The sequence below is a fragment of the Catharus ustulatus genome, chromosome 14 (genome assembly GCF_009819885.2).
Source record: "Catharus ustulatus isolate bCatUst1 chromosome 14, bCatUst1.pri.v2, whole genome shotgun sequence".
NCBI lineage: Eukaryota > Metazoa > Chordata > Aves > Passeriformes > Turdidae > Catharus > Catharus ustulatus.
This window is the reverse complement of record NC_046234.1, coordinates 16,537,924-16,565,605: the sequence shown is the minus strand read 5'-3', so window position 1 is coordinate 16,565,605 and position 27,682 is coordinate 16,537,924. Positions and strand designations below refer to the sequence as shown.

The 27,682-nt window shown below is 39.0% G+C and overlaps 1 protein-coding gene across 2 annotated transcripts in view; it reads right to left on the bottom strand.

The window, feature by feature from the left end:
- LOC117002782 (connector enhancer of kinase suppressor of ras 2-like) overlaps positions 1-27,682 on the bottom strand; it is a 165,259-nt gene that overhangs the window by 31,855 nt on the left and 105,722 nt on the right. For both annotated transcript variants that reach the window (XM_033072191.2, XM_033072192.2), the window contains 6 exons: positions 25,252-25,398; positions 21,319-21,452; positions 20,558-20,763; positions 17,185-17,271; positions 15,754-16,007; positions 5,884-5,918 (listed from right to left, as the gene is read on the bottom strand). In XM_033072191.2, coding sequence (XP_032928082.1) covers positions 5,884-5,918; positions 15,754-16,007; positions 17,185-17,271; positions 20,558-20,763; positions 21,319-21,452; positions 25,252-25,398 — 863 coding nt within the window. The remainder of the gene's footprint in view (positions 1-5,883; positions 5,919-15,753; positions 16,008-17,184; positions 17,272-20,557; positions 20,764-21,318; positions 21,453-25,251; positions 25,399-27,682) is intronic.

The following is a 27,682-nucleotide window of genomic DNA, read 5'->3' as shown; positions in this document are numbered from 1 at the left end:
CAGCACAATGTTCTATAAGATTTTGCTACAGGATGCCACAGATACCAAGAATTGACACTTTAAAATGCAAAAATATGATCTCTGGTAAATGTGAGATCTGTACAGACTGGAGAACAAAGCAGGGCAGCAGCACCAGAGGCTCATCCAGTGCAAACAGCATTGGCCATGATGGAAATAGGACACAGAATCAGGGTCAGCTTTGTCTGATCTGGCACAGAAATTCTTAAACACACAATTCCACTTCAAACTCTCAAAAGTAAGGGAAAGGAGAATTCTTAAAACTGTGAATGTTTTTGTATATATCACATAAATAGAAACAGAATGCAGAAATGGGAAAGCAATTGAGGGGAAGAATTAAAAAGGAATAAAAGGATTGTGGACATTTTTAATATATTGCCAAATTCTGTTGGTCATAATAACAACAATTGTTTTAAATCAGCGAGGCAGGAAGTGGCATTTTCTCATTGAAGATTTCCATTGTTAGGAGAAATCAAATTTACCAGCAGAAACTACTTCTGCATTGTGGGTTAGAAACATCTATAGTCCTGAGGCAAAGGAAATTTCCAGCCTGCAGTGGAGGGATGGAATACATAACATTGAAATGAAATTTGCAGAAGTTGATAGGCAAGATTTTGATGTTCTGAGCTGTCTGTAGGTGACATGAAGGAAACAATGAAAACCACACAAGTTCAGCTTCAGACATTTGGGGAGGGAATGAAGAGATGCCCCAAATGTGCCATAAATGCTCCATTTCTGCCTGTCCCTGACAATGCCATCAATGCTCCTCCATCCTTCTGGGCACTTCCCCAGATTTTGGGGCTGTTCCTTTTAATCCCACATGGAATTAAATGATGGAAAGCATCACTTTTGATGCTTCCACTCTCTCTCTCAGCCAAAATACAGTTGTGCATCTGTGGTGGTATCAAAAGAGCCCTCAGCCAAGTTTTATTTGCCTCTGTGCAAGCCCAGTGAGGGGTCTCCTTGCAGTGATCACAGACTCTCAGCAGCAGAAATCTGTAAAGTGAGGGAGGCAGTCTGGAACTGGTGATAGGAACAGCCTGCTCCAGCTTTTGAAACCTTGGCCAGGAAGTCAGGTCAGGATCAGGTGTTCTAGCAAGCAGCAAATGGTATTTTTTCACCTGGGAGCAGTTTTCAACAGTCTGCAGGAGGTTGGTTTGTTAAAAGATTTTGTTTTTATCAAATACCCCTCCCCAAATCTAATTATTCCTGAAATATTCAGATGTGCAGACCACAGAAGAAGGAAATACTGATCTTTTCTCCTCTCTAAACCAGTAAATTTTCTGTATGAAAGTGGCAGAACCAATTTAGACACAGAGAACCCCCAGGATGTTGTGTGTTCTGGTTGAAATTCTCTGTATCATTTTTGGTTGAGTTATTCCTCAGCTTTATTTTTAGGAAATCTGTTGTTACAGCAATAAGAGCAAAAGGGAAAAGAAGGGGGAAGATGTGCAGTGATACAAGTACAAGCACCTGGACTAATATTTCTCAAATCAATTAAAACAGTTGATCTATTAAATATGTGTTCATGTATAATTGTGCTTTTGAAACAAACTTCACGATCTAGAAAAAGATTATACCAATTAAAACAAGCAGAAAACAAGAAACAAATCAAACAATTCTTTCAGTATGTCTGCAGAAACATTTTTTGCATAAATAATATCACATAGAAAAGGCAAAATATTAAGGAAATAACTGCAGAAATCGAATTTATTTATTAATGTAATTAATATTATTTAATAATTAAATTAAAATTACAGACTCATTCTAAAATACTGTATTTTGAATCCTCAAATGGATTTCTGAGCTATTGCTGTTTGACAGAAACCTGAAAGACTCAAGCAATGTCCACCTACCTGTGGGCCATACACTGGAATTTGTGTGGATGAAAAAATCTCCCTTTTATCCATTTTTCACAACTTGGACAACACACACACGCAGCATTTTGTATTTATCTACAGGAATGCATTTTTAATCACCTCATCTGGACCCACGATTTACATTTAGGTTACTAGAACTCCCATCTCTTATGTAACATATTCCTGTCACAACAAGTAAATTCTCAGTGCAGATTAATTATTGAGTGTTTTGTAGTGAGGTTTGAAATCCCTGGCTCAGGTCTCTGCCCTGGGCTGTTGATGCTTCGAGCAACTCAGGTGCACCTGTAAATCTCTGCAGTACAGGTGCATCTGAACATGCAAGGTTGACAGCAAAATGTCAAGACTGGAAGTTATTTTTAAAATGTTCATCTCTTCTTATCTCTCTGGAATTAACCACAACTAAAAAAAAAAAAAAAAAAAGTAATTTCTGAAGCATAGTGTGCTTTAAAATAATGATTAAAATAATCTTTACAAAGACAAAATGTGTTCTGAGAAAGAACTTGAGCAGTGTTTTCATATGAAAACTAAACAAATATTCAGAAAAAGCATTCACTCAAATAGCAGCAGTGCCAGGTGTGGATGCTGCAGATTCTCTGCCTCTGTGCCCCTTGCAGAGCTGGTGCTGATTGAAGCAGAAATCTGCACCCAGGGATGTCACAGGGATGTCACAGACCCTGACACACCATGGCCAGAGCCCATGGGGGTCGAGGCTTCCCAAAACTGAGAAAGCTTCTCCTGAAGGGCAATGGAGAGCAAAGCCCAGAGAGAGCCCTGCTAAGCACAGTCAGGAGTTTGTCTGCAGGAAAGCTCAGCCTCCTCTCTGGGTACCTGTCACCTTCTCCTTGTCTGTGAAACAGCCCCAACAGGGGAACAAACCAGCTCAGGTGCTCAGCCTGCCTCACTGAAACCTCTGTGAACCAAACATCCTCCAGCTGCAGGCTGCAACCTCCTGAACTGATGCCTTAAGCTTTAGCTTTCATATTTTCCAGATTCTTTACAGCACTAGGATATAACTCTGAACTCCACACAAAGTGTTCCAGGCTCTCTCCCAGCTCAGGCACACAGAACAATCCTTTCCCAGCCCAGAACCAAGGACACGCTGCAGCTCCAGCCCCAAAAAGTGCAAACAGGGAATGGAGGAGAGAATCTGGGAGGGTGGGACTGCAGAACCTGGAGCTGGAATTGGACAATGAACCCAAAATGGGAATGGAACAGAACTGATAAAAGTGTGAAACTCCTGACTCATCTTGGGTGCAGCCCTGGCCAGGCTCTGGCACTGCCCAAGGTGAATCCTGTGAATCATTTTAATAAATCCCTGCTTTCTCTTTAACTCTGCCCAGCCTCTGCTCCAGGGAGCCTCTCCAGGCATCAAAATCACAACTTCCAGGCACAGGAGCTGTGAGGAGAGCTCAGATTTGTGCCCAGGGCAGGTTTGTGTGTGATGGACTGAGGGGTGCTGCTGAAGTCCTGCTCTGTGCACAGAGCTGTTCAGGAGCCAAGAGTTTGGAAGAACCCAGAGTTTAAGGCAGAGATCCCTCCTTGCTGCCCTGCTCCAGGCTGTGACAGAGCTGCCAGGATTATTCTACATTCTCCTCATCAAATGAGTTGAAGAAGCTCAGTGTTCCCAGGGACATCCTGCAGCCTCCTTGCTCTCACAGAGCTGCTGCAGGTTCCAGCTCCTGTTCCCTGCAGCCTGGGGAACTTCTGCTCCAAGCAACAAACAGCTTCCTTCTCCTTGGCTTTTTACAAAGAAAGGATGCAATAATAAATATCACTGGAGCTCTACATGTCCCTGTATGTTGAAATCACAGAGTCCCAGGATGGTTTGGGTTGGAAGGGATTTTAAAGCCCATCCAGTGCCACCCCTGCCATGGCAGGGACACCTTGCACTGTCCCAGGATGCTCCAAGCCCTGTCCAACCTGGCCTTGGGCACTGCCAGGGATCCAGGGGCAGCCACAGCTGCTCTGCCTACCCTCAAAGGGAAGAATTTCTGTATATCCAACCTAAATTTCCCCTCTTTCACTTATTGAGCATAATGGTATTTCACCCAAATATGTCAATCTATCTACACAGTTTTCATCTCTCCCAAAGCCTAACTCTAGGGACTAAATATCTGGAGATTGGTTTTTATTTTGGTGTAAGTTGTTTAAATAACTTTAAATAAGGTTATTAGGAAGGTGATATAATTCTGCCTCTTGAAATATTTTTCAGCATATTGAAAAGATATAATATGGTCATGTTTTGAAATCTGAAATGTGTGGGAGAAGGATTCTTCTATAAAAGAATATAAAAGCATAGCCTTTTGCTGTGAAAGGTTGCCAGCATTTCATCAAGTCATATGTCCCTGGAAAGTGTCTCTTGGCAGATGCCCTGTCCTGTCCACCAGGGATGTTCCATCTGGATTGCAGCATCCCTGCCAAACAGAGCATGTGCAACCCACTGGGAAAAACCAGGTGCCCTTTGCTCAGGGGAAAAACAAAATTGCTCAGGAAAAAAAACCCAAAAAACCCAAAAAAACCAACTTTGCAGCTCTTCCCTGTGGCTGCACGAAAATGTGGGTGTGGAAAAGGAAATAAAAAGGGTGAGACACGTGGCTGGTTCTGGGAAAGCTGTGGGGTTTCTTTCTGGTGCAGAAAAGTCAGGCAGGAAGGAGGGGAGGGCACAGCCAGGCTGGAAATAAGGAGAAATAAATGGGAGAGAGGAACAGGACAAGAGAACCTATAAAGGGGATGGAAGACTGAATGGAAACTCAGATTTACAGAAAACAGTAGGTTTTCAAAACTCAGCTGTAAGAGGTAAAGGCAAGAGGTGAAAAAGAGAGCAAGAATAACCCATTTCCCCCCAGGTAGCTCTGGACAGGAGGGATGCCGTGAAGTGGAACAAAATATTAATATTCAACTATTAATATGCTTAACCTCCTGTAAAAACAAACCCCACACTTAGCTGAGGGGATGAACTGTGGCACTGGCTGCCAGATGAGGTGGGATTTGTCTGCCCCTCACTTTAATCTCTGCTCACAGTGCTGCTCCATTGGTTAAATGCCATTTTAACCATGCACAGCACACCCAGGCAAACAGCTGCCAGTGGTCAGCACTGCTTTGTGGTGTTTAAAACAAAAATAAAGAGGTGAAAATGCTGGCAGCCCTGAAAAATCAAGGCTGAGGTGGTTTACAGCTGACAGTGCTGCACCTCAGACTTTCTGCTGTAATTCAGGGATTTATAGCACTGGAGGGAATCAGCAGCAGCTGTAAATCCTTCAGATTGGTCAAAGCACTCTAATTAATTATTCAGCTCCTTCAATAGGTCCAGGACATATACGGGATGAAAAAACATAAAAAAGAATAATTATCATAGATTACAACTAAACCTAATTGGAATATATGATGATATAAAGTAGTTGTTGCTTCAAACATTCCTTTACTGTGACTTTCGGATGCAACATGAATGTGAAGATACTTCATCAGCTAAACAGCAAAGAAATGACAAAATCACTGTTTTCTTCATTAGAATAAATTGATTCAATTCAGACCTAAAGGCCAAACTGGAGACCCCATTCTTAACATCTATCCACTACAAACCACAAATACAAACAGTAATTTTGGACAGATTGAATTAGATGTAGATGCTCATGGAAACATTCTGCCTGCTTATGAAAATTGTGTGAGACACACATTACGTTTTTCACCCTTAGAGCGAGTCTAAAATACTGAATTTCAAAAGTAAAAAAGTAGATTGGGCAGCACAGCAGTACAAATTTTTCCCTCTACAAATATTTTATGAACTTTTATCTGAAATTTTTTTTAAATCTTTGTAATTTATATTTATGTTTGATGTTGGCACATGAACATTTACTAAATGATGTCAGCAAACCCTGAATATTGACACCTCAAATACTGCAACAGAGTTTCTAAAAGCAAAGGAAGGAGTTTAATTCACAAATATAACTGTGTATATATTTAAATATAGAATAACAGAAGTAATTACCTTTCAGTATCTCCACTGACTGTATCCCCTGCTCTCTGTAGAAGAAAAATGAAGAGCATTAAGCACGAATAAAACCAGACTTCCTTGGTACTCTGAGCACAGTGAAACAAGTGACAGAGGTAAACCACAGTCATTCTGCAACTCTAAAGCAAAGGAAATGGAACTTATTTCAATTTCCAGCTAAGAGTTATTTTAAAATTAAGATCATACTTGAAACAACTCATATCTGCATTTATAAACCAACTTCAGATTCTGCATAATTGTGATCAAAGCTCTTCAAAATAAGGGAGCTAAAATTTGTTTGAATGTTTGCAAAAGTGTTAATATTTGAAGGGGAGTTTAAATGCAAAGAAGAAATATTGCAATATAGAATACAGAATTTCAGTAGGACAAGCTTTCTTTGACATCATTCTTACACAGCTTTAAATAATTTGATTTACCACACTGGTTTTTCCTCTCAAGTTTGGAAATGAACATGTCTTTGTAGAGTAAGTAGCAGCTGATTTGGGGTTAAAAATAAAATTTTCAGACAGTTTAAGTTATTTTAAAATAAGTTTTATGGGGGAGGATTTTCCCCACAGCTAAAAACTGAAATCTACAAAAAAATGAAATAACAAAAAGCCCCCCAAACAGGTCGTAAAATTCAATATATTTGTTTATAAGTGCAGAAATCTGCACCTGTGAAACATTTGACTTTCTGGATAAACCAAATACGAAACTGATAATTGCAGTAAGTGCAATATTTGTGTTTTGATGCCCCTGCTTGAGGCTTGCAGCAGATGTTTGACCACAGATAACGTTGAATCAGGAGGGACAGGATGTTCGCTGGGTTGCAGCACAGGTACTTTTCTGCAGCAGGGTTTCTAAGGCAGCTTTAAAACCCACAAAACACATTTTGCCACCTCCTCCTGCAAGGAGCCTCCCCTGCCCCTGGGCAGCCCAGCACAGAACCAGTTCTCAGCTTTTACCAGCTAAAATATTCCAGCAGCAAAGATCATCCCTCTCAAATAACAGGCCTTATCTGATGAAAAATAATGGAATTATTTACACTGAAAGCAGGGAGTTCTCTGACATTCCTTGGTGCAACCAGGCAAAGGCAGAGCTCCCCACTGAGTGACTGAGTACAAAACCCTGCCAGGCTTTCCTGAGAGCCATAAATGCCTCATTCTGCTCAGAGTGTGCTGAAATGTAGCCTAGAGAACTTTTTAAAAAATTGAAAATACCCCGTAGAAATACTCACATTTTCTCAAAGCAGACAGGAGGAGTTAACAGCACACAGCTAAAGCAACAAATCTGCTTGAGAGGTGTTGATTTGGAGCAAAAATGCACTGTTAAATTCAAATGTTAAATTCAAATGCACTGTTAAATTCAAATAAACCAGTCTGAGCATCCCTGGAAATACTGGGCCAAACCAGGGAAATATTGTGTGGCCAAGCAAGCAAAAGAACTTTGACAGCAGCACTGCCCATGCTACTGTTATAAAAATAGAATTTATTCCTACCAGAAGGCTCAAAGCTTTCCTTCTCTTATCCCTCTGACTTCCAAGGTTTCTAATCTTAGCAGCTAAAAGTGCTGCTACTAATTCAGGCAGTGCTTCCCATTCTATTTCTTCATTTCCTTTTCCAAAAATGCTCCCAAATTAAAAGCAAAGTGTTTCCAAATCAGGGATTGTTCCCCCTCTCCCAGTCCCACGCTCCCTTCCCTGACAAAGCTGAAATAAAATTCCCTCCCCCTGCTCTGGCACCTGAATTACAGATTTGCACTGCTGTAAGAACTCATTTATTTATTTCCTTCCAATGCACAAACCCACCTCTGTCACACGTGGTCACCTTTGGATTGTGGCTTCCAGATTTCTTTTAATCAGATATATTTCATAAACAGTTATTAGGGTGATGGGCACTTGAAAATATTAGGTTGAAAAAAGACTTACTAGAGGGAAATTTGCTTCTGATAATAAACCACATTTTTCTGGAGGTCAGTCTTTCAACACCACAAATTTTTCTGCATTACCAAGCAATAATTTCTAAAGATATTGAATAATGTAACTTCATTAACTGAAGCATAGTCTGTAGCAGGGAAATTTGAAAAGGCTCTATAACAGTGTGAAAAAAGAAAAAGATGATTTAACCATTGAACAACTCATAGATTATTGTAACTGATTATTAGTTGCTGTAATTTAGAAAAGAGCAAAGAAGAATATCTATATAAATACAGAGTGAGAGAAAATTGTTGATATTAGTACTTGAAACATAAAAAACATAATTATGCCCTTTAAAGTTTTTATCAATAATTAATTTATTAGAAGAAAAATCTCAGCTCCTGACCAACTCTTCACTAACACAGAGATTATTACCAGTATTCAAGTGTGGACACTCAGACCTTTGTCACATATTTATCATCTTTTATTTGACTGATTTTCTCTCCAAAGTAGCTCTCTTGGGAGAACAATCTTGTTGCAGCTTGAAATGCCAACCTTTGTAAAGAATTTCTATATTATACATGGAAACACCCACACTCTGGCATTTCTATAAATGTCTACCTGTAGCTAAAATTAATTTCCTTGTGTAATTGTAATTACATGCAGATACAAAGCTGACAATGCCATACACATGGAAGGTTTCTACCTGCATTTTCAGCAACCTTATATATAACTTTTTTTGAGCAGTTACTCCTTACCAGTTTGTGACATTTGGGGAAAAAAAAAAAAATTGTCTTTTCCTAGTTCCCAAACTAAAACTTTCCTTCATCTTACTACAAGGCCACTTTCATGAGTAGCAGACATGTGGGAGGCTCAGGAGGCACAAGTCTTGTCGTGCTGTCAGAGACTATAAAGCACAAATTCTGTGAAATTCAGGTCACTGGCACCTCTCTGCCTCCTTTAGTCAGCTCCACGTTTCTGGGGCTCCAGGGATTCCCACGGATCTGCACGAGTGGAGATGAAAGGACAAAAAATCCTCTGTGGTCCCACCAGCAGATCTGAGGCTCCTCTCCCAAAGGAAATCCTGTAAAAGTCCCATTGACCTGAAACTTCTATAAATAACTTAAAACAAAAAATAAATAAATAAAAATAAACAAAAACTCCCCATCATTCCTTTGAATCAGAATTTCTTCTTCTAAGTAAAGAAATCAGATAAAGCTCCAAGAACAGAACCCTGAGCTGCAGATATATGTGGAAATTTTCAACACTCATTATTTACTTGTTTCCTAAATCAAGAGACATGGATATTTGGTATGAGATCAGAATGGTTTCATAATGTGTGCTACTAATCTCAGTGGCCAAATTCAAGATATTTATTCCATCTACATAGATCATTTATTCAGATGCAAAGACTCAAAAGCTTCTTTATCAGACTTTTCTTCCACTCTTCTACACTCAGATACTGAATTATTATTAATAAGAGTAAAAAAGGGGGAAAAAAAAATTCTTCTTCTGTTTCTTTAACTCATGTATTTATTATCCTGAAGATTTCTCTGTATAATGTTTGTTCAACAGCGGCCTTGTTACAGGGGGCTTCACTTATCTCTCTACCTCAGAGAGCTGATGCCTTCACCCTTTGAATCTGCTTTCAAAATTATCATGCTGAGCTAAAAATAAAAGTGGCCTTTGAGCTTTTCATTGCACCCACCCTCGTTGAGGGGAGAGATAACAGAGGCAGGAAATCACCCAGTGTAATCTATATTCCTGTACGGTTTGAAGTGCTCAAACTTGTGCTGAAATGAAAACAGAGGGCAGGTGAGAAAATGAACTGAAGGCAGAGGGAGGGGATGCCCTGGGATTTGTAATGATGGGTGATGATGAGCTCTGTCAGCACAGTGTGGGGAACAGGGGGGCAGCCAAGGGAAAGGAAAAAAAAAAAATAAATCCATTCCTTCCCCTGCCTTTCCTCACTTTGCCCATTCCCACGGGAACAGGTTACCTGTGGCCACAAAATTCTTCTGCCCTCCAAAACTCCCTCCCTGTTCTGCTGGGAAAGGGGACAGGACAAGGCTGAGCCACTGAGTAGAGAGGAAAAATCGGACTAATCCCCAAAATGTTTCTACTGAATTCCTACACATTGATCCACTCAGCAGCAGGACATGATATTTGTGTGATAAGGGGGAGATTTCTATTTGGTGCAGCTTCTGCAGGGTAAATATTGCAATTATCACAGCAATAATATCAGTTGTAACTAACATTTATTAACAAACACCATTAAATTTAGCTGTAATATATAAACTAAACTGGTTTATTTTGGTAGCCTGGCAAAACAGTAAAAGCAAAGCCTAAATTAATTTGCTAAAATAACAGAATGCAGTACAACTTAGTTGTGTTGTGGTTCTGTGGAGTCAGAGGACTCCAGAATGTTTTGCAAATGGCAATTTACCCATGAAGTCACAGCAGGTTAATGAATGCTTCATTTGCTGACTTGCAGTGGTAGTTTGTAGTGGTTTGTTTGAAGGCAGCAGAGTATCATCATTTAAACATGCTCTAATAGAGCAAAATTACTTCTGAAAACACTGCATATGTTTGGATAAAGGCAGCCCTGTATTTGCTTTGTGCAGAGTGTGCTGATGGAACCACAAATAGCAGGAATTCTGGGCCAAGCAGGCAGCCTGGACTTTGGAAGCAGCAGGAATGAGCAGCCTGTCTTGGGGCTGGATTTGCAAACACATCCATCCCAACCAGGCTGTTCCAAACAAAGCCCCAGCCCCTCTCCTGAGCTTCTGCAAGGGGCTGCTTCTTCCAGAAATCAAGGACAGCCTGAGTTCTGGGTTAACACTGCTTTAGTATTTTGTGGGTTTTGTTTTTTGTTGGTTTGTTTGGGTTTTTTTTTCCCTCCTGGATCCAGGTCAGTTATGAAGTTTTAGATTCCTAAATGAATGAGGAAACCTAAAAACTGATTATATTATTGTCAAAAAGAACCTTTCTTAACATTTTATTTCCCTTTATTTTCATTAGACTCTGAAACACCTTTTTAAAACACCTTTTTCCCCTTTGAGTTGTTTACAGATTAATGAAGAGTGTAGTTTAGAGTCAGAACTCTAAAGAAATACATTATTGGACTTTGCTACTCAAGGATCCACCTTCAAGTATGGGGAGACACTTGTCAGCTCAAGCCTTCATGTGCACAGTCCCAATGAAAAATAATCTTATTTTACCATCAGTACAACATTTTGAAGCTACAGAAGCCAGAGATAATTATCCTGGCTTCTCTGAGCAGCCAGAACCCCACAATCATCCTCAGAGTGATTTCCCAGCATAACTGCAAGGTAGGGAAAGCAGGTTTCCCCATGTTACAGATACTTAAATAAAAAGCAAAGATAGAATTTATTCAGCAATTCAGAAAGGAAATAAAACTCTGAAGAAAGTAATGCTCATCCCTGACAGCACAGTTTTGTTTCTTTCTGCAAGAGCAGGAAGGGATAAATAAAACATGAGCACTTTTCCTGCAAAATTGGCAATAAAAGGCTCCTCCTCCAGCCAGTGGAGCTGAATAAGTGTGATTCTCCCAGACTATCTTAATTATTCTACTTATCAGAGCAGCACTCAGACTGCCTGTCATCCCAAAAAAAGCATCTGGAACATCTGGCACATCCCAGCGTGCACCCATTACACAACACCCAGCTTTGCATTGGCTCTGCACAGGTTTTAATTCTCAGCATGTGCCATTAAACTTTATATCGTTTGTCAAGCTGCCTCTGCAGCCCCAGGAACAGTTAAAGAGCATTTCCATCACCCTGTACCACAGGGATGAGTTACCAACTTCCTGGGATCAGCAAGAAGGGAATTAAAAGCGAGTTAAGCAAGTGCTGTGTAACAATGACTAACCCTAAAACACCATCGTGCTTCAAATTATCTTTAAAATAAAAAGTGACTCCTGCTCTGGCACTCTCAATGAATACCCTAAAGCAGTCATTATTTCTGTTTTACTGTGAAGGGAACATTGAAATGAAAAGAATTGATCTTAAAACTCATTAAAAATTAAGTCTTTTCAACATGTTGAATTCTAATTCACCAAAAAAAAAAAAAAAAGAAATTCCAATCTATTCTCCAGTTTTTTTTAAATATATCATACTACAAAGCAAAATATCAAATTATTCTGTAGATAATAGGCCCAGAACATTTATCACCAAGTAAAACCAGATGAGAGATCATTATCCAATTGGAGAATTTAATGTGGTAACCAGCAAATTGAATTTCAGAGCTTCAGAATGTCGTGCAAGTTTGAGGCAATAAAACCACAGAGTTGAACACTGTGTGGATTTCCAGACTGGATCTGGAATAAGAACTCCAATTTGCTGTTTTAAGATGGAAGCTGATTGCCACAGAGCAAAATGGAACTGAGCAGCAGGATAGGCACAGCTTTCTAGAACCTTTTGTAAAATCCTGAAGATTTTTCAAGATTTTTTGTGTTTTGCTTTATGGTAAGAAATGCAAAATGAAAAATTTCCCAGGTACATCTGGTCTGCTGAACAGGAATCCTGTGTGATAAGTTAATTTTCTGTAGAATGAGCTCTGGACAGAAATAAAAGCATGTTCAGGTTTTAACTCTATCCTTGTAAGCCAATATTTAGGCTCAACCTGGTAAATGGTGTCACTTCAGAAGTGAAGCATTAGTAAACATAGAAAGTCATGTTCCAAGAGATACTCTATTAATTAATAATTATTTAGAACAGCCTTGCTAATTGTAATTGACTCTTGCTTAGGTTCTGTGACATTGCATATCAATTAAATTAGAGTTATAAATACATCCTGGAAGGGGGCAGTGTTTCTTGACAGGAATATTTTACTGCAACATGGCTTCATGCATCATTTTATATCCTGGGCATGTTGCCAATATTGCATTACCTAAATATCCATTTTATATAGGAACTCTGCATCCTCCCAGCAACTTATGAAATCAGGCTAATTGTTTAATTTTAGGTTCCAAATCAACATTCCTTCCAAAGCAATAATCTAGTGGTGAATCTCTGCAATTACCAATTTTGCAAATCTTCTTACGTCTGGTAATTTAAACTACTCTTAAGCAAGTGGCTTTTTGTATTTTTTGGTTACATATTCATGTAAGGGCTTAGAAAATTAAGCAATGGCTAAGTGATGCTCAATTCCTCCTTCCATCAAGCCATCCTTGTTTGATTACAAAACATTATCACCTTCCCTTCACTAAAGATGATGAAAATCCTATTTATCAGCCCTGATTCCCACAGCACTTATCCAGGCTGAAATTTTGATCTGTATCCAGAAGTTGTACTGGGCATGTGTTAAGAGGAGAGGATTTCATGGAAATGTGATTCCAACAGTTCTGCACTTTTGCCTTCCATTGAAAAACACAGAGCAAAAGTAAGGAAAAAAAAAAAGCTAAACCAGTTTTGTCAACTTTTCTAATATAAATGTAGCAAAAGCTGTTTTAAATGATTTAGCCTCATTATCCAGAAAAGGTTTATATATCAACATGCTTATGAAAATGCTGGTAACACCTTTAGATATTAAGGAAATGAGCTGACCTACTTAAAACTTAAATTTATATCTAAGAACACAACAACTCTCTGTTACTTTTCCTTTTTGCTATCAAGCTGCCATGAAATGTTCTTTGATATTTCACATTTTTGTTCTGGGTAGCTCTCTTTCAAGATAAATATGCCCCTTTTTTTTTTTTTTTTGCTTGCCTTTTCAGAATTCTTTCAGTATTCCAAGTGGAAAGACGTTAATGTGAATGATTCTGTGCTGGCAAGAACCCACAAAATCTGTGTCAGCAACTCTGTGTATTTGTCGATTCAGTTCCTCTTGGATATTTATAAGGCAGTTGCCAAAGTGCCTCAGATATTCTGATTCCTGTGATTATCTCCTGAAGGACTGCAAAGGTCTCTTTTAATGCTGCTCCAAGAATTTATGGTGATAAAAGAATTAATACTCTGTCAGCCCATGAAGAATCATTTTACCTGTGCCCTCCTCTGCAATCACTGCACATGCAGCAGAGTTTGTGAGCAGGGACTGCTCTGACTTTTAGGGTGCACCAACCACTCCATGTTGTCTCTTCCAGAACAGCTCCTGTTTTCCATTTTCCTGCTTTTCCTTTAGAGCTGGCATTTTATGTCATTTGGGTATTTTTAAAAATTTAATTTATTATCATACAATACCATACTGCTAATTTATCGCATCAATTAATTGCATGATGGTGTGGAAATCATGCAAGAAAATACAACTTCAGTCCTGAAATCAAGGGTGGAATTTGCATCTTCCCCTAAATGACCCATTTCCCTCTCTTCAGAACTCAGGTGAGCCAACAGATCAGCAACAGAATTCCAAAAACTGACTGAAACCAGCTGATTCATCTACCAAGTTATGAAATATTGTTGGGGTTTGTTGCAGGGTTGTATAACAATTTTCTCATACATGCTAATAAATTGCCTGCTGATTTTCTCTCCAGGTTAGAAATCCTTTGCTTTGACTTTGTGATACTGATAATCTCTGTCGGAGAGATTTAAATCCACAATTTAAATAAATAAATTTAAATAAACAGTAACTCCATTAAATTCATCTGTTTTTACAAGACACAGTAATCAAAGTGGAAATACAAAAGCTTATAAATTAATGTTTAATAAATCATTATCACAGGCTGAGTGAAGAATCCCCAAAGATAATACAGCCTAATTAAACTAAACTCAGTGAGACTGAGGAATTAAGAGCAGTGTTTTATTAAAGCATCTGACAGCAAATAATTCTTGCCTTGTGTTTTGCTGTTCTGTCCTGACTTTTATGACAAAGCTGTCATGATCCTGACATTGAAAAAGTGACTGTTGTGAGGAATTTGTCATGACACCATCACTGAGACTATGAAACACAGCATGAAATCATGAGTTAGAACACTGTGCCTTTATGCCTGGATCAATCCTACAGGAAAACACTTGAATACCTGAATCAATTCTACAGGAGAACATTTCAATGCCTGGGTCAGTCCTAAAGAACATTTGAATACCTGAATCAATCCTAAAGAAGAATATTTGAGTTCCTGTATCAATCCTACAGGAGAACATTTGAGTTCCTGGTTCAATCCTACAGGAGAACATTTGAGTTCCTGGTTCAATCCTACAGGAGAACATTTGAATTCCTGGATCAATCCTAAAGGAGCACATTTGAATTCCTGGATCAATTCTAAAGGAGAACATTTGGAAACCTGGGTCAATCCTACAGGAGCACATCTGGATACCTGCATCAATCCTAAGAGAACATTTGGATGCCTGGATCAATCCTAAAGGAGAACATTTGAGTTCCTGGATCAATCCTACAGGCAAACACCTGGATCAATCCCTACAGGAGAACATTTGAATACCTAAATCAATCCTAAAGGAGAACATTTGAGTTCCTGGATCACTCCTACAGGAGAACACCTGAATTTCTGGATCAATGCTACAGGAACACATGAGAATTCCTGGATCAATCCTACAAGAGAACACCTGGATCAATCCTACAGGAGAACATTTGAATAGCTGAATCAATCCTAAAGGAGAACATTTGAGTTCCTGGATTACTCCTACAGGAGAACACCTCAATTCCTGGATCACTCCTACAGGAGCACATCAGAATTCCTGGATCAATGCTACAGAACACCTGAATACCTGGATCAATCCTACAGGAGAACATTTGAGTTCCTGGGTCAGTGCTACAGGAGCACATCAGAGTTCCTGGATTACTCCTACAGGAGCACATCAGAATTCCTGGATCACTCCTACAGGAGAACACCTCAATTCCTGGATCCATCCTACAGGAGCCCATCAGGATTCCTGGATCACTCCTACAGGAACACATCAGAATTCCTGGATCAATGCTACAGGAGCACATCAGGATTCCTGCTCCCTGTCCCAGAGTGACCTGCAGCTGTCGGTACTCACGTGGTACAGCGGCACCGTGTTGTTCTCTGCCAGGGAGAAGCCGAGCACGTCCTGCTGCCCCGGCTCCAGCCTGACACTCATGCTGGAGGCCAGCACCGAGGGGCTGATGGGGTAGCTGGGGTTCCCTGGGGGTTTGCCCTTTTTCCTGGACCTCCTGCCCGTGTCCCTCTTGTTGTCCTTCTGCGCCAGAGGCTCCTCCTGGATCACCAGGATCTTGTCATCGCTCAGGTACCGCAGCAGAGAATTCTCAGAGTCAGTGGTTGGAGAGGAAGAAAGGCAGAGAGAAACATTAGGGAGAGGAAACAAGCAGAGAATCATTTTGGCTGGCCAAGACCATCACTTGGTCCTGTTAAACTGGAAAAACTGTGTGTCTTTTTCCAGTTTAACATCCAGAGAATTCCCTGGACTCTGCTCCCCGTTTATTGACACCATGGGTGTGAAAGGGAGAGGACACAGAAAATACTGTTGGGTTGTATCATGCAGGGAGCATCTCTGGGACCATTCCAGACAGCAGAATTGTAATTTCAAGGAATTTGACAAGCTGGAATAATGGTTTTAAGGAGATGTGCAGCATACTTGGGCACAGTTTCAAAGTGGGAGCTGGCCAAGCAACAAGTCTGTGTCTGTAACAGTGAATTATGAGCTAAACATACATCAGCAGATTTGGAATAAATCAGAAAATGCTTGTGCCTTAAGTGAAATTTATTTTCTCTTGGAGTGGAAGTTTACTGAAAAAGGTAGTTTAAGATCCTGTATTAAACTTCAAGAAGATAATTCATGTTTTGTCCCATTTTTAGGAGTCAAGTTGAACTCCTCTCAGCTTCCTGACCATTCCTAAAAGATTCTAAAAAGGTAATATTCAAGAATGTTCAACAATCAGTGTCACAATAAATATGCTTGTCTATTTGAAGAATATTCATTTGAATTATATGATTTCTTTTTGCCAGAGGAAATAAAGGAAGAAAGAAAATGTGCAATCACTTTTCTTTCTTGCAAAGTTCATAAATCCCACTGGGATCAGTGGAACTTTCTGTGATTAGAACTGCTGGTCTGAACACTGATGGTACAATTGCTGATTCCTGTTCCAAATTTTAATTCATACTGATCAAAATGTTCTCAATCTGTAACATCACTTACTGTTTTCTTGAGCTGTGCAGATTTAGAACTGTTTGCTTTTAACACATATCTGAGTCTTCAAAGTACTTTTGCCCTTGATGTTTGTTTCTTTATACCAGAATTAAATCCCTCCTACTAATACAAATTTTTAATTTTCAGAAATAGGAACAGAAAAGCGCAGACATTAAACAGGCTCTTTTATGTCGTCTGTGACACAAAAAAAAAAAAAAAAGAAAAAGATTTTTTTCCTGTGATGCTCCTTAAGCAACAAAGAAAAAACATCCTGGAGAACATCAGAATAAAAAAAATACTCACCTCTGCTTCCCCTCTTGTACACGTTCTGCTCTTTGGACTCCCCTATCCAGCTGTACTCAGTAGGCATCGAAACTGGCCTCAAATCCCCTGGAAACAAGGCAAAGAAAACCAATATAATTTTCAAAGCCCAGGAATGGAAGGCTGTAGGGTGAGTAATGCTATAAATTCCAGGTGTGTATAAATCCCAGCCCCTCAGAGCAGTGCATTATCAGAGCTGTGCATTATCAGAGCTGTGCATTATCAGAGCTGTGGCCATCCCTGAGCCTCCTCTTCATCACCCTGACCTCCAGGGGAGCACCACCAACTTTGGTGAAATTCCTTCTAAATGTTAAACAGATTACAAATTTATCTGAAAACTGGGTTCTGTAAAAACTTGTGCACTCATTAAACAGGTGTTGGGAATAGAGAAACAGATTTTAAGTGGATGGAAAATGCTGTAGGAAAAGTGGAGAGAGAATTAATACAGATACAGATGTAGGATTCAAACTCCCAATCCTTAGAAGAACAACATCAATTAAGAAAAAAAACCTCAATAAACAACAAAAAAAGAATACTCACTAATATAAAAAGATAGAGAAACAAGATTATAAATTAAATAAAATTAAAAAAAAGAAAATAGGCAGGCACATAAGAGGTGAAGATCAACAGAGCCAAACTGAGCAGTTTTTCTGTAAAGAAAGGAAAGGTCTGAAGCTCTGAAATTATTTATACACAAATACAGATACCACAGCACAACAGAAATTTAGGACAGGAATCACACAAGGCAAATGAACAAATGATTTTGTAAACTGCTTATTTCACTTCCAAATCCTTTCCCAATAAAAAGCAACCTATAAATTGTTTTGACATTGCAGCTTGGATGTTTTTATGAGGAGCAAAAAATTGTCTACAAGGATACCAGAATAAAGTCAAAGAAAGAAAATAATTATTTATGATGTTTTTGCCTCTAACACATAAATGGAAGAGGTTTGATATGCATTGCCACAAGAGCTCTTTGGACCAGAGCATTTTAGAGTCAGAAAAAGAACAGAGTATAATGTTAAGTAAAACAAAAAATGCACTGTAACATGGTTAAAAACAAGCTTAATTATCACAAATAAGTTGGAAAAAATGGATTTTTAAATTTACCTTCTTGGATTTTGCAGGTACTATCAAGACCCATCACCTGCCTGAGTATCCATCCACCTACCAGCTGCACAGGAGATTTATTTCTAATAATGGCTGCACTCCTGGCAAGTCCAAGGCTGGAATTTTAGAGCAGTAGTTTGTGTCAGCCCAGGCAATAATGAAAGTGGCTGCCTGGCCATGAAAGACTTCAGAAGTTTTATTTTCATTTCTTTACCCATGGCTCTGTGGTTCCAGCACCAGTTTATTGGGGCTGCCATAAATCCTGTCTTTTTACTGAAAGACACATTGTCACTTTGACTGATATCACCTCTCAGTCAGAAAGTACAAAACATTCCACCACAGTGGAGCATCATTTGCCTGTCTGTTAATCAATGGATTAATTAAATCTGTAGTTTAAAAAAAAAAACTGGTTTAGCAGTCATTTTTGAGAGAAAGGTGTGTTTCAGAGACTTTAAAACCAAATTCCTTCTGGATTTCAATCAGAATTGTCCATCATAGACAAAAAAAAAAAAATCTTGTGTACTCCTGGGATCAGGCAGAGAGCCCAATATTTTAAGTCACCATGCAGCAAGAATTTAGGAAAGAGAGCCAAATACACCCATCTGGCTCCAATTTTAATCACAGTTAAGATTTCTCTTTATCTTTCATTCTAATTTTGTTTTAAAATGATGTCACTTCACAAGGAGATAAAGAGTGAACATTACTGGTCCTAAGATGGAATCCTATTCCTCAGCATCACTGCTCTTCCAAGCATCAAGCAGATGACTGAAGCAGTTACTAAAAATATCCTGTCTATAACAAAGATTTATTAACATTTCCTACTCTGAAAAGGTTCTGTGTGCATATACACACACACCATCAAATCCATTTTACTTGCCATTTTTACCAGAAATCCAGCTGCAAACAGCAAATTACAACAGCAGGAGGGAAGTTCTGTGTAACTGATAAACACAAGATAAATACTGAGAGCAGGAGGCAGAGAAACTGCATTAAAGAACATCCCTGGTAGCAGCAGAATCAGTGACTGCAGTGCTTTAAGAATTTTCTTTTTTCCCCCCACTGCTCTCCCTTTCAGCTGCTGTTGGATCTTCCACCAGAACCACTCTTGGGATTCTCTCCACTGAACTGCAGCAGGATTTTAGTACCTGTGTTCTTCACTGACACATTTTCCTTTACTGCTCTGAGCTTCTGAGAGGTTTTCCCTTTCCTAAATTTCAAAGAGAAAAACTTACAAAGTTGTTGGGGCTTTTTAACAAAATGAGAGGAAAAGAGGTCTCAGAGTAGGTGAATAAAGTGCTTATTGATGGCTTGCCATATATAAATGAATATATATATATATAGATTTTAAAAGATAGCAGCTACCCATAGAGAACACCATGGTCATTGCTTTCTCTGAGGCTCAGCAATAATGCCATTTTCAAAATCTGACATAATTCCAGGTTTCAAAAGAAATCTGTAAGCTTTACAAAACTGCCCTACTGCCTTACAAACAAAGCCACTGAAAAGACATGGATCATACACTGCTGTATTTCAGCAGTATTTTTCTCAAGTTCATTAAACACCAAGCAATTCAGTTTAAAGAGGGGAGTAAAAATAAATTTATCAGTTAATTTTCAACACCACCTGTACACTCAATAGGGATTTATATACACACAATATTTTTTCTATAGAAAAAAAACACACATTTTTTTTTTCTATAGAAAAAATACACACCATTTATTCTATAGAAAACCAGAGTTAATTATTGCTTTAATAGCATTTCATATATTTAAGCAGACCTCATCCCAAGATTTTGAAATACAGTTCCAGCACTGATGAGTGCACTGTAGGATATCCTCATGCACTGAATGCAGGGCTGGATTTTGGAGGGCTTTCCATCTTCCAGACACTTTCATAGCACAAGGTAGGCCCTTCACTGAAGTTTAACAGCCCAGAACATTGCAAGTGGAATCATCTCCAGGAGTTTGGGAGGGGAAATTCAGTAAACCAAGATGCTGGCTCATCCAAATAATATGAATTTAATTATCATTTAATGTTCCAGTATGAACTGTGAAATAACTGTATAAATAACTGATTTCTGATCAGGAATGTTAGTGTGCAATTTTCCTAATTATTCCTTCATGAAAACTTGTGTTTATTGCTCAGAGCCAATGTGTGACAATGACAGATTTTGGGAGGGTTGCAGGGTGAACAGCACAGTTTGTAAATGGGGGCTGGAGGAGGAGGATGAGGAAATCCAGCCTACCATGGGTGGGGGTTTTCTCCCTTCTCCTGACGCCTGTGGCTCTGCTCCTCTCGTACTCAGAGCCCCCAGGGTGTCCTTCCCCTTCCAGCAGAGTGAAGAACTTCCCACTCTCGTGCTCCAGGAAATAGTTTGGAGATTCAGAGCCTTTCATCCCAGACTTCCCAAACTTGCTGATGTCATCACAAGACATGATCCCAATTTCATCCCTAAAAGCAGAAGATGATGGAGAAATGAACTGTCCAAGGTGAACTTCCAGCCTCTCCCAAAAACTACAAATAAAGTCTTGCAATTGAAAGGCTGTGGGAGAACTTGATAAGGTCATTTAACAAATGAGCTTCATCCAACAAATGTAAATGAACAAAATCATCAAGGTGCCACTTTAATTGAGAGATAAACATACAGAAGTTTCTAGGATCTGAAGGACAACATAAGGAATTGTTTTAATGTGAGCACACAAGGGTTTCCCTTGTTTCCCCAGAAATGCTCGAGAATAAGATAGAATTGGACACATAAATCAAACTAATTAATTAAAGACTTCCTTAAATACCTCCTTGATTTAGGACTAAACCCAGGTTTTGCTCAGCTAAGTGAAAGTTAATTCACTCAAAACAATGATATTGTGCTTAATGTATTTTTAGCTCTTTATTAATTATTTAGCTTGATGGTGGGGCTGCTCCTTTTAGTTTTGTTGTATTAATCTAAAGAAATCAAAGTGTAAAATTTCATTTTCCAAACCCTCAAATCCCTTAGGACATAAATACCTGGGGCCATAAAGTCCTGACATAGGAGAGAGAATGAAAACATCCTGGAGTGCAGAGTTGTCCATTTTTGAGGACATGCCCATCGTACTCGTTGGGGTTGTAGAGCTGCTTGTGGGGCTGGTTGGAATCACAGGCTGTAAAAAACAAAAAGGACACATGAAAAATAAATTACTGTTTTATGTGCTGCAAGAAACAACAAAACTGCTGTGCAAAATTTTAGGAATTTTGACCTCTTTTTTGGATTAGCCCTTTTTATGAATTCCTGAAGTTTCTTCCTGAAAGGTGCCCAGTGGAACTCTAGACTCCAAGACTAGTTATGAAAGAAACTGATAAACGACCATTAAATTAATTTAAAAGCCACCTCAAGGGAAAATCTGAGACTCAATCAAAATATGATCTTTAATCAATGCAGAAAATCAATTATCTGAGGAGAAAGGACACACTGTATTAAATGCCATTAATACAGAAGTTAATTACAGAACTCTGGAGTACTTGTCCTGAATGAAATGATCGTGTTGGTTTCAGTGGAAGATTTATTGTTAGCAAGGACAGAACATCTTGATTTTTTTAAAAAGCAGAATTCATTGTCCTCTGGCTTTATAGCCATGGTGATACAAATGCATGTTCTACAGGAAATACCAAAGAAATAGAAATGAACCTAAACAATAAATAAATAAATATCCTTTAAGATTTTTACTTTTATAACCTTTACATGATGGTGAACACTATTTTTTGATTCAGATGTCATAGAGAAGCTCAATGGTCTGCAAGGACTAGAAGGATGAGCAGGACACAGAGATATAAACAAAGAATATTTTTCAACCAAGATTCAGTCTGTGTTGATATCAAGAAATAAAAAAATATTTTTATTTATAAAAGTTATGCTTAAATGGATACAGCCAGTTTTCTACAGGTGGAAGGAAAACCCAGTGATTCAAAATTTGGATGAAAGCTATAAACACCCATCTTTTCCTAAATAAAAGGTTTTCTATCCTCTAGAGGCAAACACTGAAATATTTTTTTATGTAGTTCAAAAAGTAAAAGCAGTCCTAAATACCAAAAAAATGATGTTTTTTCATAAGAATGCCAGTCTGCAAAGGGGTTTAATTTATATTAGTTCTCTATGCTTATTGTTAAACTAAATAATAAATGATGTAATTGTTCTGGATCAATTGGTTATGAGAGGAAGGATTATTTCAATTTGAAAAGTTCTCCAAATAAAAAGAAAAAAATACAATAAATGTTGCATTTTATTCAAATGAAGTTGTAGTGTGCAGAGCACTATTTGCCATTGCAAATGGGAAAAAAAAAAATTGTCCTGAATGGGAAAATAACCAGAGAATTTATAAATTCAAATAATCTTCTACTATCACATAATGTCAGCCAGAGACAAAAGGGGGAAATGGTGTCACAAATCTCACTGAAAGACAATGGAGCACAGAACTGGCAAATGAAAACTCTGCTGATGTTAATTGAGCATCAAGGGAAACCCTCCAAAGCAAAGGAATACTACAACAAGGCCAAGAAATGAATTTTAAAAGGCCTCACAGATTCTGTATCATCAATAATTCATAAATTACCTATGTGGTATAATTTTAAACTTAATTATTGTAGAAAAAAACTATTAATAACCTCTATAAGTGCCTTAAGCAACAACAGAAAACACAACAACTTTTAAATAAAACTTCCTGCTGTGCACCAACCTAAGGTAACAAATAAGTTTTCCAGTTCTTAAATCCTATTTCCTTTTTCCCTCCCCTAATTATGCTCTGCTTTTGTTTTGGTTGTTTTTTTTTAAAACCAGTGCTAAATCAGAATGGAAAAATTGCTGCACATGTGGACACTTAAATAGATAAATGAAATACAGAAATCTGTATTTCATATAGACCATGAAAATAGCCGAGAAATATATATGGATCTGGAGCTGGAAATACACACCCCCATGTGTGTTGTCCCTTTTTTGTGACATTCTGACTTTTGATGATTGTTTCTCTCTCAATCTGCTCCCACTGAGGTGTTTTCCTGCAGTTTGTTGCTGTTTTGTTGTTCTCTATCCTGTTTTTTGTCTTGGTGCAAACCCTCCAGCCTGTGCTCTGTTCTCTGCTTACCCCCAAACCCTGTTCAATTAAACCAGCAGAAAACGCCTGAACAACAAACAAAAAAACCAACCCAGAAATTCTCCCACCAATTCAGCCCTTGGGGCTGCTCTAGAGTGTAAAAAAGTGTTTGCAAAGGCAGGGAAAGGCGAGGACACTGCAGCCAACAGGAGAGGGAAGTGAGCTCACTGCTTCCAGCAGCAACAAGCTGTTGTGTCAGCTGTCCAGGAAGCACAGGCTTCTGTGGCATCTTGAAATTTAATCAGCCTGTTCCAAGTCATTACTGACAATAATAAATAATACCAGCTCCAGGTGAGAGCTGCAGGAAACAGGCAAACCCAAAACCTGCGTCCTGAAACGGGTCCAGGTCCTGACACCTGAGCTTGTCCCTGAGGCAGGAAGAATAAAAGATCTAAAATTGGTTTCCCACACCTCATAGAAGCTGCTCTTCAGTAACACTGGCAGGGCTGTTTTTGTTTTCCAAAGTGGTTTATATTTTAATTTAAATATCTCACCCACTGTTCTGTGATACAGAAGAAATAACACCCCAGGGAGGAAACACTGCAAACACCCTTTGCTCCTCAGGGGCTCATCAGGACATCACAAAACCACAGCTGCTGAAAATTCCACAAAAGCAGCTTGGTGCACTTTCACTTTTCTGGCCACCACAACAAAGATTGGCATTTTTTTTGGAAAATGCTGTGGCAGAGATACAGAGCACACACTGCTCACTCAGCCTCCAGATCCAGTGCTGCTCGTGAATTTGGATTCTCTGATGTACAGATATAAAGAGAGGAGCTCTCTGGAAACCCTGTGCCACTGCAATTTCCATTTTGCTGCCCCTGGAGGCTCCATCTGAAGTTCACATGAGCATCTTGCCAGAGTAAAGGATGTTATTCCTGCAGTACTGTGACAGAAAAATCCCCTCTGGGTGTCACAGAATCCAGTCTCTCACCCCAGGGGCAGCCACAGAGAAAGGAAGGTGGCCCAAAATCCCCCTGTCAGCATTCCTGGGCTGCAAGGATTACACAAACTCCTGAAGTGAAGCCACTGGGTAGGGTTCAGGCACTCTGAGAAATGAAAGGTTTAGAAAATGCCAGACAGGGAGGAAATCTGCCTGGGTAAGCTTGAAGGGTTTGTTCTGTTCATTAATTTAAAAACCATTCAGAAGCACACCAACCAAACAAATCAGCTCTGAGAAGCTTGCACATCATGGAAGTGCATCAACTTCTCATGGATGTCAAATGGCATTAAAGACAACCATCAATGGTTACTGACTTACTGGCCAACCTTTCCTTTAAAAATGACATTTTGAGTTCAGTGTTTCAGCCAGCTTTTCCTGCTGTAGGAAGAAGCAGCTGTGATGTTCACAATTGGGTTTTTTTGGGGTTTTTTGCATCAGCAGGCTTTCAAGGAATGGGCACACAGAAAAAAACAGAGGTTCTATTATCCCTGCTACCAAAACTCCAACTGCATGAGAGGTGTGCAACAGAAGCAGAGTTCTCCTGAAATTTAATGGATCTGACACACCTGATTACAAACAAGTAGTTGACAGGCTGTGAAATAATGGAAATAGGGAGGCACTGCTGCCTCTGCCAGGCAGAGCAGCCACTGAACCTTGTTCATAAAACTATCTGTGAATGTTCTTTCCTTGTGTGAAATCCTCTGGCTCCCAAAGTCTCCAAAACATGGAGAAAGCAATCTGATCATTGCCACACTTATTTATCTCAGCACTCTGCTCCAGAGCAGTTTGGGGCAGGCTCCTGTTCCTTTCACTGGAAGGTAAAATTGCAGTGTTTTCTCCTAATAAAGGATTTTACTGCAGCAAACACCTTACCTGCAGTGCCAGAGGCTTCCACCTCACATTCTTCAGGAGGGCAGGAGCAGAAACCAGGGTATTCTGAGGACGTTTTTTCAAGGTTAAAATCACTCCATTTGGGTCTTCCCACAGTGCATTTACTAGGTTCTTTAACTGCCAGCCAACCTAAGGAAAAAGTCCACAATTGGATTTTGAAAGCTTTCCATTTAAACTGAAATGTGAAGGAAATGTTCTGTTAACCAGCAAGCTCTGTTACAACCTGCTCCCTGCAAACAGAATCAGTTTTTATAAACTCTGGTGGCCTGAAGTCACTCTGCTGCAGCTGGATTTTTACTTTTTTTTCTTTAGTCATATCCCTGAATAAAATGAGCAGAAGTGAACACTGTTACCCTTTCAATAACTTGGGAGATCACTGAATATTTTAAATCAGAATATGAGGTCTGGAAGTCACGAAATCATTTCAATCTGGGTTCCGAGTTGCAACAGTGGAGGAGGAAGCCAGACTGTGCTGGAACAACATCAGTAGCATGTATGTGAGAGCTGTAAGACCATGACTGGAGATGATAATAATAATTATATGATCCTTATATGGTTTATCTGCATAGGCCCTGAGTCTCCAAGTTACTGTAAATTGCAAACAGAGCCATTAAAAAGGACATCACTGGTACTGTAAGCATGTGCCACTCACAAAAAAAAACCCTATTTAGAGACATTTCTTAATCATCTTGATTATTTAAATAGGTATTTACTGTGGATTATTTATATACAAAACCAGAAAAATTATTTTTAGGGATTTTCTCTTTCCCATGCCTTTTCTGCCCCAGTCAGAGCAGATTTTTAGAGCAGTAGTACATGGCCATGGTGAAGACCTGCCACAAATGTTGTGACTGCCACAGATCTGAGCAGGAATTGGGATGTTGTGTCCATGCAGCAATTCCCAGACTCAAGCTGCACCAGCCAGGAAATGAACTGGTGGGAATGAAGAGCTCAGTGAATGCCAGAACAGGAGCAGCACCCATGTATGAAAATAGGAAATATTTTATACTGGCCATGTTTGACCTGTCAGAGTTCATTAATAACATTTTAATCATAATTTCTCTTCTGACCAAAGTGTGAATTCCCACTGCTATTAAAACCCAGGAAAATAAATTCTTTAGGTGCTCAGACACAGAGCAGACTACATTCACCCCCTTGTTACATCAGGTGGATCTCTTCCTCTCAGAGGAAGATAATATCTGATTATACAAAAAGCTGAAGGAAAAATAATAGAAGACAACCTGCAAGAGATTTGAACTAAAATCCTCTCCTAAGGGCTGAAGAGAATTTGGGATCTCAGCTGTGGGCCAAAGCCAGGATCCCACTGTGAGCATCCACCTGGGACAGAACTGCAAGGCATGTCAGAATTCCAAAAAGGGTTTTAAAAGCTTTTAAAAGTTCTGTTCTATTTTTAATGCTGCTGTTCTATTGAAAACTTTCTAAAAATGCACTGGCCACAGGAAAGCAGAAAACAGCAGTAATTGTAAATAGGTCACATCCAAACAAGTGCAAGGATGGCAGATTGCAGCCCAAAAAACTCCTCCAGTTTGGGCTGTATTTATAAAAGGACAGGGGCCATATATTTTTTCTTTTACTCAATTATAGAAATCAAATGGGACTCTCTTTGATTTTTTTAGATTGATGGAATTTTCAGATTGCTGAAATCCTTAGAGTTCCGTGGGCTCCTTTTAGAAAAGAATGATAAATAATTAAGTTAATGATAAATTATTCCAATGAGAACCTTAATGACAAAACCATTAAATACCAAGATCTATCAGAGAACCATCTACAGTCATTACTACTGGGCAATGATAAAATGCTCTCAGGAATTTGGACAAGTTATTATAAATTGTATTACTAAAAATACCTTTGAAAAAAGAGAAGTCATTACAGTGGATTAAAAATCTTAGTTGAAAACCAGTCCTTGAGTCAGATTTTGACATTTACTCCTAAAGAATCAGTCTTTAAAGCAATTACTGACTTCTAGCTCTGGTAAATGCATTCTCCAGAAAGGTATTTTGCTCCTTTATGATTTTTAGCACACACAGTCACAATCAAATTCTACAAAAGGGGTTAAGCTATTTCAGCAAGAAAAGTTAAATTAAAATTAGAATAATGAGGTAATAAAAGACCAATGTGATACTTTGTATTTTCCTCCTGAAATGAAAAAGGATGCTAATTTAGATGCTAAAGATGGAAGAAACCCAGAAGAATGCAAAAGAATTCACTCAAAATGGTCAGAGACAGGCAGATGTTTGAAATTTTCATAGTTTTCACTTCAGATTGCCACAATCATTACTTTTGATTTGTTTGTACATCCTCAGTGTAGAAAGAAGAGTTCCAGGCAAAAAGAAACCTTGGACTACTGCCTATATTAAAGGATTTGTTACTTTTCTCATAGAAACCACGTGGT